The following is a 16,871-nucleotide window of genomic DNA, read 5'->3' as shown; positions in this document are numbered from 1 at the left end:
ACATTTTCTCGAATGGACACGAGTGTGTGTATCATGAGATCATCGGTACATGATTCAAAAGTATTGAAGAAAGATCATGCATGCTATGTGAACCCACAAAGCCGGTACGCCACATGTACGAGCCATTTGTCCAACGATAATACCTTTACATCACCCTAAATTTACTGGCCGTGTGCATTGTTATTATGCAAAGGCTGGGGCCATACCCTTTTCGAAAGAAAAAAAAAAATCACCCTAAATACACATTTCCAGGATAAGACGCTATAGAGAAGTGTTGGAACAATATGTAGCCGATTATCCTTGGATCCGATAGTTTCTTTTTACGGGTAACTAGATGTGACAATAATGATTGCAAGTATCATGAATCTTCTCTCAGGGTGTGGGCTTGGTCGACCGGCCTAGACCCCGTGAGGAAGTCACGGTACCACTTCCCTGACATCTTTGGAGTCCTCTCCCGCGTTTCAAAATCCACATGATACAACCCAAACCTCACGGTGAAACCAAAACGCCACTCGAAGTTGTCCATAAGACTCCACACGAAGTAGCCACTCACATTTGCCCCTCTCCTGTAACAATGCCAAATGTGTCAGAAAAAGAATTAACACATTTTAGAATGCAGAGTTGCAGACGTCTCCGTGTAAAATAAAAAAGTAACATGCCCATGTAAAAAATAAAAGTAACATGCCCGTCAAGGATACTTGTTTTTTTAAGGGTGTCAAGGATACTTCTTGAAACGGGCTTTCTTCATTATGACGATATTGGTAGATATCATATATTCATATTATTTCAATAAACCATAAACCTTCCTAAGGACTATATTTATGGTGACATTGGTAAATGATGTAGAACGCAATGTGTTTGCGCATGATGCAGATCGCAGATGGTTGCACGTCACCTGATTGCTGAAGAGATGCTTATGAGATAGCCCTGAAGATAGTTTACTCTTCCAACGTCATTGATCAAGTCCTCCATACTATTGTCACTAAACTGCGAGTAGCCTGAAATCAAGCATAAAAAACACAATGATCGTTAAGAACATACGGAGGCAAATTAGGAGGCACTAGAAACTTCTCAACCTTCCTGTGAGTTTACTGACTGCATTGTTAATTCTGGATGCCCTAGCTACTCACCATTTTCGGTAACATAGACAGGTGTGTTCTTGTATCTCTGATTGACATACTTGACGATTAGCTCCATACCTTCCGGAACATCATAGTAACCATGAATTGCAGTCTGCCAGGTTGATCACCATATATACAAACATGTCACAGAGAGATGAAGAGTGTATAAGATATTAATAGGTGGAAGCAGTTCTTACTGGTTTTCCAATTGTCACGCCGTCTCTTTCACCTACAGCTTGCACTAGCGCATTTCCCTCATAAGTCTCAAGGTCGCATGGAGAAGAGATGCAATCCTTGGCGTAAATCGATGTGTAATGATTTAGCCCGATAAAATCTGCGTTGTTCTTCCGTAGTAGCCTCTTCTCTTCTGAGGTAAACTTTGGTAAGTTTGATGATAACATCTCGCACATTTCTCTGGGATAGTCACCAAAGAATATCGGATCCAAAAACCTAAAAAAGAAAAAGAAATGTTACAAAAATCATAGCACTAATTGTTCGAATTTATGGGCCCTTTGGCCTCTGGATCAAAGTGGATTGAGCCCAAACATAATTCAGAAATTGGTAGATGTCAAAGGAGTGTGGAAGGTATGTGGATTTTTGTCTCATACGACCTAGGGAGAAAGATTGGACCAACATATAAGGGCATCTCACATGGTCCTTTTGGATAAGAGGACAAGAAAGAACTATGCTAGTTTGGCAGCAAAGTATTTTTAAAACTGTGGTAATTGAAAACCAGAGTATTCTCCTGGGTGGGCATTGAATACTACAGTCTTTTAAAAACAATGTTTTTTTCAGTTTTACATGTGTTTGGTTGGTGCTGTTTTACCAAAGTTTTGACCAAGTATTTTAGCGTGGATGATTGATTGACTGAGAGTAATTAGCGGCTGCAAACGGCGGCCGACTGCTTGCAGCTGCCACACACACATCCGCCGGACCTAGATGCTAGGATATGTAGACTACCCCTGATACACCTACATGCATGGGCTGCTGGCATTGAAGGTTTCAAATAATCCACCTATATATATCCCGCTTGATTCGCTCATGCCGCTGCAGAGAAGAGACGGGACTTAGACGGGATGCCGGCTGAAAGAACCTGAGAGACCTACTACTCATAAATAGGATGGGATTGGCTAGAACCAGGAGTTTACCATATAACAGAAAGAGAGAAAATAGGATCGGATCGCAGCTGGTATTCTTATCTCGAGGTAGACGGCAACGGCAACGGCAACTGCGATCTGCCGACGATTTCTCTGCGTTCTGTTTTAAAAAAAGAGGTCGGGACCTCTTTTCCAGAAACCGCAAAAATACCATGGTTTCTGGCATACTGTGGTTTACAAAACTTCAGGTTTTTTATGTCAAACACAGCAAAGCATTCAAAACCATGGTTTTTTTCAGAAACCGCAGTATTCTCAGAAAACTTTGAAAAAACTTTGCTGCCAAACGCAGCCTAAGTTTTCAGCTGACGATGGATACTGCTCGCTGGCTCGCTACCTAGCTCTACGTGTTGCTACTGCTTGTGCTTGAGCTAGCTAGCTCCACGTACGGCTGCTGCTTGTGCTCTGCTCGCCGCTGTCACCGCGTGCGGCTGCTTGTGTTCACCGCCGGCGCATACTGCTGCTCGCGCGTACGTGCGTCCTTCAGCCTCCCTGCGTCGGAGCTCGCGGGATCGTCGACTCTCTCGTCGTGCTCGCGCATGGGCTTGGTCGGAGCGGCCGGGATGACAGCTTCAAGGTGGCGGCCTTGGCGGAGTAGCTCGGCATCGGCATGCGGGCGAACCGAGTCCGGATGGCGCGCATGTGAACCTAGAGCCGTGCCTCGAGGTGGTGGCCCTGGTGGAGTCCGCCACTGCGTGCTGCGGCTGCTCAAGTCCTACGCCGGCGTGCTTCGAGCCCTCCATGGACGCGTGTGTTAGTGTGCGAGTGCGAGATGAGAGAGAGGATAAGGCAGTGTGTGGCTGTGTGTGTGAGATGCATATACACGTGAGTGTGTTTGTGTTTGTTGTGACAGCGACGTGTGTGGCTGTGATCTCCAAAGTGATACAAGATGTGTGGTTTTATGTTTGCCACATCATCGATCCGTGACATTGCCTTTCAACCAATCACATGCAAGTAACTTTACCGAGTGTTACATTTGGTAAATACATGTTTTTTCCTTTTTCTTTCTTTATTTATTTATTATCCATCAAATATGGTCTACTTTCTCACATGCAAGTAACTTTACCGAGTGTTACACTCGGTAAATACATGTTTTTTCCTTTTTCTTTCTTTTTTATTTATTATCCATCAAATATGGTCTACTTTCTTTGAAAATTAGAGTGGTGCCATTGTGCACCTTGGTTTCGTACTTCCTTCACAAAAAACACTCATTTGTGACAAATTTGAATTACATTTGGAAAATTGGCATAAACTCATTTAAATGTGCGAAAGTAGCTAGAAAACTAGATAATCTATGAAACTTTGGAATTGTGCATAGAATATGGTCTTCTTAATGTGATAATTGGAGTGGTGCCATTTTGCACCCTGTTTTTTTGTACTTGCTTCACAAAAGACACCCATTTTTGACACTTAGAAAATGAAAATTGACTTTTTTGTACAAAAAAATTGGAAACTCTATTTGGCAACATTGTTTATAATGTCAAGACGCACCAATGTATCTAATTTCGGCACACTATACTAAACAGTACAATGAATATGGCTGTCATCTTGGCCCTTTGACTTGAAAGCCATGAATGTTCATACTCGATAGCCCGTTTTGTGAAGGAATTTTTTTTCAAGTTAGTTATATTGAAAGTTTGGTATTTTTTCTCTCAAATAGTACACATAAAAGGACTCCATGCGAAAGGATTGCATTTTTTAAACTTGTATTCTTTTTCTTTCAGTTTTCCAAAGCGGGGTCAAAATGGTCGGCATGACTATTCATCACAAGCGGTTGAATCTCTCAAAACTCTAAGTGGTTCTCCCATATAATGACTATTTGTGTACCTAAAAGTAATTTTTGCTATTTTTTATGATAGATCTATCACACACTTGTAGTTCAAATTTGAATTACTTTCAAGGAATTGATGTAAAGTCATTTAAATGTGCGGAAGTAGCTAGAAAACTAGAAAATCCATGAAACTTGGGAATTGTGCATAAAATATGGTATACTTACTGTGATAATTGGAGTGGTGCCATTTTGCACCCTGAGATTTGTACTTGCTTCACAAAAAATACCCATTTTTGACACTTAGAAAATGAAAATTGATTTTTTTGAACAAAAAGTAGGAAACTCTATTTGGCAACATTGTTTGTAATGTCAAGATGCACCTATGTGTATAATTTGGGAACATTATAGTAAACTATGCAATGAATATGACAATCACCTTGGTCCTTTGACTTGAATTTCATGAATGTTCATACACGATAGCCTGTTATGTGAAGGATATTTTTTTTTCAAATTTGGTATATTGAAAGTTTGGTATTTTTCCTTGCAACTAGTACATATAAAAGGACTCCATGCGAAAGGTTGCATTTTTTTAACTTTTATTCTTTTTCTTTCATTTTTTCCAAAACGGGCCAAAATGATCAACATGACTATCTTCACAAGGGGTTGAATCTCTCAAAACTCTAAGTGGTTCTCCCATATAGAGAACTAGAAAATATATGAAACTTGGGAATTGTGCATAAAATATGATCTACTTACTGTGATAACTGGAGTGGTGCCATTTTGCACCCTGATTTTTGTAATTGCTTCACAAAAAACATCCATTTTTGACACTTAGAAAAAGAAAATTGATTGTTTTATACAAAAAATTAGGAAACTCTATTTGGCAACATGGTTTGTAATGTCAAGATGTACCTATGTGTCTAATTTGGGAACATTATAATAAACTGTGCAATGAATATGGCCATCACCTTCGTCATTTGAGACCATATTAATATTTGGCATGCCAAAAAAGTGTAATTAATATGGCCTCAAATGAAAAAGTTATCAACATGGAAGTTTTCTGTCTCATCAAAATGAACAACTTTGATTTTTGGACCATCTTCATCCAAGGTCGTATGCAACCTCTACAGCCAAAACCATACAGCTTTGCCCTGTTTGCCGAGTTTTGTTGTTTTACCGAGTGTTTTGTCCACGACACTCGGCAAAGTACTTGTTTGCCGAGTTCCGCGTTTTTGCCGAGTTAGGTACTCGGCAAAGATATTATTGCCGAGTGTCCGACATAATGCACTCGGTAAAGAGCCTAACACTCGGGAAAGAGAAAAATTCCAGTAGTGATTGTCATTTTCCTGAGCAACCCCGCTGTAAGGAAATTCACCACGCGAATATTTTGTTGGTCCATCAGATTGCCATGTTCTCATCTATGCAACCAGGGTTTACTTCATTGTAGATGTCATGCTAGTTTTCATCCATTTGTATGCCGAATTATTTCTGGTAGGTCCATCTATGTCATTCATGTCTATGAGTAGATTAAAAATTATACTAACGATAGCCATCACATTATTTCCAACACCAACATGGGTGAAGTTGGTATGAACACTTTCATATTTCTTGGAGCATAACAGTGTTACTGAAAGAAAAAAAAGGGACTTACCAGTTCACCTCGAAGGACAACGCCCGTCTTACTGCCAAGATATCCTCGGTGCAGTTGGTTAGCGGCTCATACCATTTCATCGCGATCACAATCCCGATCGATCCGCCTTGCGTTGCCTAACGTGTACACACACGCATCAAAAACGGCTAAGGCAAAGGCGCCTCTGCTTTTGAGATCCACTGAAATGGCTACCCAGTACGACAGAGCAAGTACTCCCTCCGTAAACGCTTTTATATTAGTTTATAGAGGGAGTATGTCTGTTGGTTTCACCTGGTAATTCTTCTTGTAGTTCTCGACGGCGGCAGCATGCGACAGCAGCATGTTATGAGCCGCGACGTAGGGCTCCCGGCGAGAGTTCCCACTGTTGCAGGTTCCAAACGGCGGTGAGCAGCGGGCGGGAGGGTAGTTGCCCAGCATGTAGGCGAACTTGGCGAACATGTTGGGCTCGTTGAAGGTGGTCCAGAACCTGACCCGGTCGCCGAACGCCTTGAAGCACACGTCTGCGTAGTAGCCGAACTCCTCCCTGGCAGGAACGATATAGTTAGTTTGAGGCAACCAGAAGCATGGCATGTGCACCTGACCTACCTGATTCCAGCGCCCAGCCAACTGCCGTACCGGGTCTCCAGTTCTTGCGGCATGTCAAAGTGATGCAGTGTCACGAACGGCTCTATCCCTGCTTGACATTTTCGGCAGTTAGTGACACGCGTACGTACGTTATAGGTTTGCTCTTCGTTGAAGATTACTACTCTATGAGGCAATTTTGTACCAAGGGAAACCAGCGCAGCAAATTATACTCCTTTCGTTTCATATGTGGTGCATATAGATTTAAAAAAAATCAAACCTCACATACTTTGATACAGTTTTTGGAGAAAAATATTTACAGCTAGAATGCCAAGCATGTATCATTAGATTTATTATAAGGAGTAGTTTCTTATTTTATATGTTTAGTATTCTAGATATAAATAGTTTTTTCTATAAATTTGATAAAAATTTGTAAAGTTTGACTTTTCAAAGAATCTATATGCAGCGCATTAATGAAACCGAGGCAGTAGTCGAAACTAGTACCATTTCAGAGATGTAGCGTGTGAGACACCGAAAGACTATATACCTTTCTGAAGGAGTGCAGTGATCAGGCGGTCGTAGAAGGCTATTCCAGCTGAATTAACGCCTCCAAGCTGACCTCCTACGATGATAGTATGATTCAACGATAATTAATTAGCTAAGCAACTAACCGTGACCACTAAACCGCAAAAACCTTATTAGTGCTAATCGTGTGTATTCTTCTTGGCGTTCATACTTGGTAGGATTCTCGCCCATGAGATTGAGAACCTGTAGGAGTTGACCCCCAAACTATGTATTATCTCCACGTCCTCCTGCTCAAGACAGTGTCAGAATTACGTGAACAAGCAGCAAGACGCATCATGCATCAGACAGCAGTTACTAGTGATTTGCTGCATTGCTATCTGGAGTATATTTAAATAGGTAGAACCCACTACAAATATTTTTAGCCATGCAATCATGCCAATAAAGTCATGCATGTAAGTCATAGATTATATTTTTTGGATTACTCTATGCATACAACACGGTCACATCATACATGCATCATGTTAATTATTCACAAGTGTTTTTTGCATTAGATTTTGAATTGACAATATATGTGTTGGGCGATTGCAATACATCTATATAGTTGACCTTCACATTTTTTTGTTAACAATGACTCTTTTAACTTCAATTTTTTTTAAACGCCTCAGATTAGAAAGAAACAAATTACATATTATTTATATTAGTTTTACATGTTTTTGTAGCAACCATTTATGCATTTATTTTAGCAAGATTCTCGGCGAAACGTGCGGGGCATCATCTAGTATATAGCTAAGAGTCAGCCCCACTAATTTATTTATCTTAATATGTAAGCTTGCCACCTCACCTTACAATTATGAATGGGATAAGACTCACCTCAACATGCAACCATGCATGAGAAGAAAAAACCCATCACAACATTCAACAACGCATGGGAAAATGTTTTTCATTTAATTATTCTACCTATATTCAATAAATATTATTATAACTATACATACTCAGATATAATAATTGTATTTTAAATTTTGGTTCTCATGTTATCAACCTAAAATTTCATCAACCAATTCCCGCAACAATACGCTGGGTATCATCTGGTTTACCATGTAACGATGGTAGTGATCATCCGCTATGTCCCCGTTCCGTCCATCCTTGATTCTTCTAGCTGCAGCAAACAAAAAAAATTCAGAGGCAAACAAGTTTTTAATATTGTTTAAAAAAAATTAGAGGATCACATGTGCATGTGAACTGCTCTTCTTTAAAAAGCCACACATGAGAATTGCCCTGGTATTAGTTGATTGACACGACAATCATGTGTGCATTGTATTATGTAGAGGTCGGATATTCGTGTGGCTGTATCACCTTGATATACTGATGAAAATATCCATTATCGAAAAGAAAAAAGACAGCAATGACCATGTAGTATACGGATAAACAGGGAGGGGGGGGGGGGGGGGGGGGATGAGTAAGCACAATTCTATAGCCACTCGCATGATTATCCGCAAAATGTTGCTGCAGTTGTGGCATCACTGTCTGATAAGAATACACATCTAGTGAACAATTAATATTCAAAATCCTCTTGCTAGAGAGAATAAAAGATACTCCTATGCAACGCCGTTTCTTTTAACACTTTAGCTATATGCAAGTTGTCTGGTCTTTAAATTTGGATAAGTCAATTTTATGACAGTGAACTCTTTTGTCAAGACTCGTGTTATTTTTTTCCTTGTGTTGTTTCATGTCTTATTAGCCTAATTTTTACTTGCCCCTGTTTGGGGTAAGTCAATTTTTTTCCTTAAGCTTGTTTTAGACTTCTCCCTGTTTGAGGTAAGTTGACTTTTTCTTATGATGAACTATACATTGCATACTTTTTAGTTCTACGTGTTTTCTCCTTTTGGTTTTCTTTTAAACAAAATAATATATTTTTATTTTTCTCTAAATCGGTAAGAAATGTATATACGCAAGTACTCTACAATAAGTGTGTAAATTACACTAGAGCATGAAAATTACACCATTATATGCTTATTCTTTGCATATTTTAAAAGTGTAATTTCAGTGCAAAATTGTTTGCAACTTTTTTCACATTTTTCTGAAAGGGCACCAATGTCACTAATTCACTTTTTTCTTACAAAACTTCATTATTTTGATTGTTTTGTTCTTATTCTATTTTCTTTCCTTTTTAAGAATAATACGAATGACACTAATTCATCCTTTCTTACAAAACTATTTTTTTTGCAAAATTATAATATTATTTGCTTATTCTTGCGTATTATAAAAAACAACTTCTATGTAAATTATTTGTAACCTTTGTCATTATTTGTTTTAATTTTTTGATTTCTTTTTTTATTGAAGGGTAATACTAATGCCAATAATTCATTTTTTATTTGAAAACTTCATTACTTATATTTTTTCGTTTTAATTTCTATTTGTTTATTTACCTTCTTTAAGGGTAATACAAATGCCACTAATTCGCTCCTTCTTACAATTTTTTTTCCGAAAATTCCACTATTATATGCTTGTATTTGCATATGATAAAAAAAACACAATTTCTGCTCAAGTTGTGTGCAAATTTTGGCTGTTTCAATACTTGTACTTTCTTTCTTCGTAATACCAATGCCACTATTTCAAATTTTTCTTAGAAACTTTATTATTTTTATTTTATTTTAGTTTTTACTTCAATTAATTTCTTCTTTAAAGGGTTAAATAACAAGCGCTCTAATTCATTCCTTCTTAGAAAACTTCTTGTTTGCAAAAAATACAATATTCATATACTTATTCTTGCATATTGTGAAAAAGCGCAAATTTTTGTGCGTTTTTTTTCTTATTAAAGGTGATACCAATCTCACTAATTCACTCGTCCTTAGAAAAGTTCAATATTTTGATTTACTTTTAGTTTTTATGTCATTTTCCTTGTTTAGAAAACTACACATCTATAATACCTAAATAATTCATTCTCACTATCCTATTTCTCTTGATATGCAAACTGTCCACCTCATCTCAACATGCAACTATTCCATCCCAGCACTTATGCCACATCATCAATTTTTTGAAACGCACGCATGTGTCAGTTCAGCAAAAAGAATATTTTGTTCGTGCACAGAGCAAGCCTTTGATCATCAGCCTCATCTCAAGATTAATTGAACTCTAACTTCGCATATATACACATACCTTGTACCGTAAGTTTCATTAGATTGATCGATCAAAGCTTACACGTACAAGATATATCTATGAACTCCAACACTCGTGTGTAGGTTCCGCAATCTACTCATCAAAATATAACACTATAGCTTGCTAGCTTGTGTTGTGAACCGAGGAAGTCCGAAGCATGCACCATTCAGGCTAGTCGTCACCGGCTATTATGTAAGCCCTCTCGTAAAAGAAAGTGTTTGGCCAAAACTCTCTATTTACTATTTCTTAAGGAACTTTAATTTTGTTTTTCTTTATTTTTTATTTTTTTATTATATTCATTTTTGTCTTTTATTTGACCAGGTATCTCGTCAGTTTATATTATACCAGACCAAGCTCAAGTATATGATAGGATTTTGTTCTATGGTTGCAAAGGGCTGAGTGCTCCTCTTCTTTCAATGTTATAAACTCGAGGAAAATGAAACCGAGGAAAAGGCAATGTTTATGTGTTTGCCGCGACACCTGCAATTCGTGACCATGAAAACGGTGCCGGCATCCAAATCTTTCAAGTCCGACCTAGGGATCTGACTGCTCAAAACTAAATCTTTCAAGGTTAATCTTTTCTGGACTCTAGTATCAAAACATATCTAGCAGATCCCGCAAACCGGTCCGTCCGTCATAATAACGGTCGGTTTACTGGATCCATCTTGTATCCCCACCCAAATAGATTCAGATTTTTTTTCATGGGATCCCGCATCCGCGAGCCCAGTTCCTCTATAAGTGCGGGATTCCGCCCTCCTTTTGCAGTATCCTTTATCCTTGACGGCTGAAAAATTTCACACCAACCGCTTCCCTCACAGCCGGCGCCATGGCCTTGCGAGCTCAATTCCTGCCAGATCTCACCCCGCCGTCACACATGAACAGCCGCACGCCGGCGGCGGCGCCCGCCGCTTGCCGCCGTACGCGCTCGTCGCTGGCCACCTGCGCAGCAGCAACGCTCTCAGCTAGCAAGCTAGCTAGCGCGAACGAGGCGCCAACAGAAGCTCAGCCACGGGCACGAGCAGGAGCTCAACCGCTTCCGACGCGGTGCACGCCAACAGCAGCGGTGGGAGGAGCTTCCTGCGAGCAGCAAGAGCTCGACCGGCGGAGCACACCTTGTGAATTGAAAAACCCAATTGTAATTTAGATTTCGTTGTTAGGTGGTTTTATATAATTTTGTCGGAGCACAATTTTTTTACAGGATTTGTTCTGACGAAACAAAAATTATACCGTAAAAACGTGAAAAAAATGTTTTAAGGTATCCTGTAAACCGAATTTTGCGGGACAATCCGCTACAGGTAGGTAGATGTAACAGGAAATCGCTTATGTCTGTATCTGGCTGATAATTTGCCAGCCGTAAAGTAATCCAACCGCATGGTTACCATACGTGGTAAATTAATTAGTAGAGGCATCCAGTCCAGCTTTGGCGGGTCTGATTCACAGAAATACTTGTTACTCTCTTCATCCCATAATATAAGAGCGTTAGCGTTTTTTACATTAAAAGACGCTCTTATATTATGAGACGGTGTAGTGTTAAAAACACTTTTATATTATGAGATGGAGGGAGTATTATATACGTGTGAGCCATAGCTATCTAAGTACTATATACGTACGGCGTTGTGAGCCATAGCTATCTCTCTGTTTCGCCGAGCAGGAAAACGTCGGCAACATGGATCAGAGAAAGACAATAAAGAAGATAAAGGATTGATCGCTTACGCTGTGTGTGGGTAAAGACATCCCAGTTGCTGAGGCCCTTGCCGTCCTCCAGGTACGCGCCCTCGATCTGGAAGCAGAGATCACAGTGCATGCGTTGGAGTTGGGACCGATCGAGCAGCAAGCAAAGAAAGACGACGCCGAAGCCGGCCAAGCTCCATTAACCTGGTAAGCAGACGTCGCGACGCCGAAGAGGAACCCCGGCGGGAAATCGGCGCGGTCGAGCCCTCGGGCGGACGGAGTGAGGATCGCCAGCGCCGCCAGCATGATCATGCCAGTCGCCGCGGCCATTTCGTCAAGGTAGCTTAGCTCTAGCTAGAAAGGCGATGCCTCTTCGTCTTAAAGGGCTCTGGAGTCTGGTCTATGGCCTCTAATCAAACTTATTTAAAGGCAAACAGCAGAAGTACATGAGGTCGCCGCGTCGGTTTTGCCAAGCCACTACCTATATCGCCAGGTCAAGCCTGGCTTGAGTAATGATCCACATGGTGCACGTGAAAACGACGTATCAAGGGCAATAATAGAAGAACAATAATAATATTTAGCACGTTCGCCAGGAGCAAAATCTTGGCGAACGTTCCAAGAACCACTGGATCTCAATCGGACGGTTGGCAGTTTTGGATGTTTTTTACACATATAAATTATACTCCTGCTTCCCGCATTGTATTATTCTTCTCTGCTACCTATTGGTCCAAACAACATCCTTCATTCGGCGATCATCCGTTTTCATCCGTCAGATATACTGTTGAGTATAAAATGGGACACCACATATCAAACCAATTAACATGCGGGGAAGAGGCGGGCAGGAGGTAATCCACGTGTCCTTTATTACTGTGCCGAGGTGAAAAGGAAAGAAGTAAGGAAAATTAAAGAGGAGAGAACCCTAAATCCTTCTCGTCTCCCCCAATTCTCCTACCGTCGCTGACCTTGTTGGCTCCTCTGCCATCCTTTCATCATTTTTTTAGAAAGGAGGCAACTGCCCGGCCTTAGACTGAGGCCCTTACAAATGTCTCAAGTCAGAACAGGGTATCAAATAACGAGATACAAGCCCGGAGGCGGAAACGGGCGATCCAGCGCCGAAAGGCTATCGAGGTAGCTAGGCCCTTACAAATGTCCTTTCATCATACCGCGAGCCACTCCACGCCTCTTCCCATCTACTCCTCTGCCCTATGCCGCCGGCCTCCCTCTCAGCCGTTCGACCCGGCCAACACGACGCGGAGCAAGATCTGGGCCGATGCGCCACATCATCGCCCTTGTCTTCCATGGTGCGCCTCAATGTCGGCCAGATCCAGCCGCCAGGGCTCATATAGGAGTCGACAATGGTGGTACGTTCTGGTGTCAGGATATGGTGGAGCGTTACAGCACGAAGGCAGTAGCACCCAGCGGCAGGGCGAGCACACTGGCCTCGGCGGCAACCATCAGGTTCACTTCATATCTTCCTTCCTTTGCTACTTGCTAGGTGATACGTCTATTTTGCATCATGTTTTTCTACTGTTATTTATAATATTTTTTATTCATAATAATGCTTTTTGGAGTAATTCTAATGCATTTTCTCTCATAATATGCAAGGTTTACACAAAGAGGGAGAATACTGACAGCTGGAATTCTAGACCTGAAAAAGCTACGTCAGAGTTACCTATTCTGCACATCTCCAAATGAGCTAAAAATTTACGGAGAATTGTTTTTGCAATATATGAAAAATATTGGAGCAAATAACTACCAGAGGGGGCCCATCAGGTGGGCACAACCCACCTGGGCGCGCCTTGGTGGGTTGTGCCCTCCTCGGCCCACCTCCGGTGCCCGTCTTCTGATATATAGGTCATTTTGACCTAGAAAAAAATCAAGGGGGGGGGGGGGGTTTCGGGACGAAGCGCCGCCGTCTCGAGGCGGAACTTGGGCAGAAGCACTTTTGCCCTCATGCGGAGCGATTTTGCCGGGGGAACTTTCCTCTCGGAGTGGGAAATCATCGCCATCGTCATCACAAATAACTCTCCCATCTTTGGGACGGCCATCTCCATCAACATCTTCAACAACACCATCTCCTCTCAAACCCTAGTTCATCTCTTGTGTTCAATCTTTGAACCGGAACCTTAGATTGGTACTTGTGCGTGACTAGTAGTGTTGATTACATCTTGTAGTCTATTACTATATGGTTTATTTGGTGAAGATTATATGTTCAGATCCATTATGCTATTTAATACCCCTATGATCTTGAGCATGATTATCATTTGTGAGTAGTTACTTTTGTTCTTGAGGTCACGAGAGAAGTCATGTTGCAAGTAATCATGTGAACTTGATATGTGTTAGATATTTTGATGATATGTATGTTGTGATTCCCTTAGTGGTGTCATTTGAACGTCGACTACATGACACCTCACCATATTTTGGCCTAAGGAAATGCATTGTGAAGTAGTTATTTGATGATGGGTTGCTAGAGTGACAGAAGCTTAAACCCTAGTTTATGCGCTACTTCATAAGGGACCGATTTGGATCCAAAAATTTAATGTTATGGTTGGATTTTATCTTAATACATTTCTCATAGTTGTGGATGCTTGTGAGAGGGTTAATCATAAGTAGGAGGTTTGTTCAAGTAAGAACAGCACCTAAGCACCGGTCTACCCACATATCAAATTATCAAAGTAGCGAACACGAATCAAACCAACATGATGAAAGTGACTACGTAAAATTCTCGTGTACCCTCAAGAACGCTTTGTTTATCATAAGACCGTTTTGGCATGTCCTGTGTTACAAAAGGGATTGGGCTACCTTGCTGCACTTTATTTACCGTTACCATTACTTGCTCGTTACAAATTATTTTGCTATCAAACAACTTGTTACCGACTATTTCAGTGCTTGCAGAAAATACTTTGCTGAAAACCACTTGCCATTTTGTTCTGCTCCTCGTTGGGTTCGACACTCTTACTTATCGAAAGGACTATGATTGACCCCCTATACTTGTGGGTAATCGCTAGGGTATTAATCCATCATTCTTCTTCTATTATTTTAGATGGAAACTTGCCTCCTTAATCACAAGTTTCAGAGCAATTTGATAAAATAGCACGTCATTCAAGTTTCATTAGGATTTGGTGATCCATTTAAGTGCCTGTGCTGCTGTACTGATGTTTGAACACTTTCAAGTAAAACATGTGCTGCTGTTCTGACAAAGGAAATACTTGCCGAGGGTTGCCTAGAGCAAGATGGTGCTATTATGGCGTGGAAGATTGGTTCTGGAATAGGCAAGGTTCTGAATGAATGCAATTGATCCGAGATGTGGTATCCCAATGGCTGTTGATTCTGTGGCGAAAAACAAAAAGGACATGGCCAGAATGATCAACACGTCTGAGCCTCTGCTAATTATTGCATAAGATGTAGAAAATTATGCATTGGGCACACAAATTATTAAAAAGCTTCATGGAGGCATCAAGTTCGGTATTAATACACATGATGACTAATTTTTCCCCGTATTTTTAATCTGTTATGCCATGCCGATATGGTTACTGAGAATTGTAGCAAATATTACGTTAGAAGTTCATTTTCTACCAAACTTGAGCAAACCAAAATTGAGTTAAGTGGCTGTTCTCTATAGGATGCATCCTCCCCTTTCTACACAAACTGAGGAAATGAAAGCGATGGCAAAGCATAGTACTGTAGGTGTTAACTTCATGATATCTCATGGGCGTATTATACTCCTAGATGCTTAGGTAAAATTACCGTGTTTTGCTTTCTCCAATTGTACTAGCCATGCCCGCGCGGCGGCACGCCGTGGCTATTGAGGAAATCCTGGACTAGGGGGTCCTCGGGTGTCCAGACTATTTGATATGGGACGGACTGATGGGCCGTGAGGATACAAGAAGGAGACTTTCCCCGTGTCTGGGTAGGACTCCTATATGCGTGGACGGCAAGATTGGTGTTCGGATATGTTATTTCCTTCCCTACGAACCGACTCTGTACAACCCTAGGCCCCTTCGTGTATATATAAACCGGAGGGTTTAGTCCGTAGAGGCTATCAGAATTCTCATAGGCTAGACAGCTAGGGTTTAGCCATTACGATCTCGAGGTAGATCAACTCTTGTAACCTCTATACTCATTGAATACAATCAAGCAGGACGTAGGGTTTTACCTCCTTCAAGAGGGCCCGAACCTGGGTAAACATTGTGTCCCCCTCGTCCCTTGTTACCATTGATCCTCAAAGACACAGTTCGGGACCCCCTACCCGAGATCTGCCGGTTTTGACACCGACATTGGTGCTTTCATTGAGAGTTCCACTGTGTCGTCGACAGAAGGATCGATGACTCAACTTGTCATCAGCGACGATGCTGTTTCCGAGGAGACTTTTCTCCCTGGTCAACTCTTCATGTTTGGCGGCTTCGCTCTGCGTGCCAATTCAATTGGTCACCTCGAGCAAATCGACAGCTACGCTCCTGGTCACCAGATCAGGTTTGGAAGCTTGAACTACGTCACTGATATCCGAGGAGACTTGTTCTTCGAAGGGTTCTCGGCCTCGGCCGCCGCTCCTCATCTACATGAAGAAAGCCCGTCGGATCCACCATGAGATTCCGCTCAAGGATCGACTCTCGTGCCTGCCCTGGCCTTAGATCCAGAGCGAATCACTATGTCCGAAGACGGGAGGATAAACCCCGCCGGACTCTCTCCCATTACGGAGCTTCCTGCCGGAGACCCAGAGGTGACCATGCCGTTAGCGGGCCCGGAGTCAAATAGGACTCTCCCCGTCATCGGGAAGCCGGACTCGTCTCTGGATGTTAACTCCGAACTCTCGAGGTCTGCGTCCATCGAGCTTGGTCCAGTGGTGATTACCTGGCCCAGCTCCGCAGGTCCTCAAACACCTGTCCATCTTTCGCTGCCAAATGAGGCGCTGGACCTAATGCGATCTTTCACCATCACGGAAGTATCACTTCCGAACTACGCCCAGCCTGAAGTAGGGGCTGAGAGTGGGGAATTTTACGTCCCACCCACCACCCACTTAATAGCCACTTTCGATGACCTAACCGACATTCTAGACTACGCCTCCGAAGACATCGATGGTATGGACGACGATGTCGGAGCTGAACGAGGCCAAAAACCGCCTTTCACTGGGCGTTGGACGGCCACTTCTACCTAAGATGTATACATGGTGGATACGCCCGAAAAGAAGGACGACGATGGCACTCAAGATCCGATTGAGGACAAGCCCGTCGAGGCACCACTAAAACACCGACGTCAGCAGC

At 41.8% G+C, this 16,871-nt stretch overlaps 1 protein-coding gene across 1 annotated transcript; it reads right to left on the bottom strand.

The window, feature by feature from the left end:
• Positions 1-63: 63 nt before the first annotated feature.
• LOC123054012 (beta-glucosidase 16) lies at positions 64-12,073 on the bottom strand. The gene is made up of 12 exons (XM_044477654.1): positions 11,815-12,073; positions 11,653-11,719; positions 7,878-7,939; positions 6,995-7,070; positions 6,806-6,880; positions 6,283-6,370; positions 5,968-6,220; positions 5,698-5,813; positions 1,319-1,571; positions 1,131-1,233; positions 896-998; positions 64-566 (listed from the first exon to the last, which is right to left on the bottom strand). Exons 1-12 carry the CDS (start codon positions 11,938-11,940, stop codon positions 359-361), a joined length of 1,530 nt encoding a protein of 509 aa, XP_044333589.1. The 5' UTR covers positions 11,941-12,073; the 3' UTR covers positions 64-358.
• Positions 12,074-16,871: the final 4,798 nt, after the last annotated feature.

Source organism: Triticum aestivum, chromosome 2D (assembly GCF_018294505.1).
Source record: "Triticum aestivum cultivar Chinese Spring chromosome 2D, IWGSC CS RefSeq v2.1, whole genome shotgun sequence".
Lineage (NCBI taxonomy): Eukaryota > Viridiplantae > Streptophyta > Magnoliopsida > Poales > Poaceae > Triticum > Triticum aestivum.
Note: the sequence above shows the minus strand (reverse complement) of the source record. Positions and strands in the feature narration are given on the sequence as shown.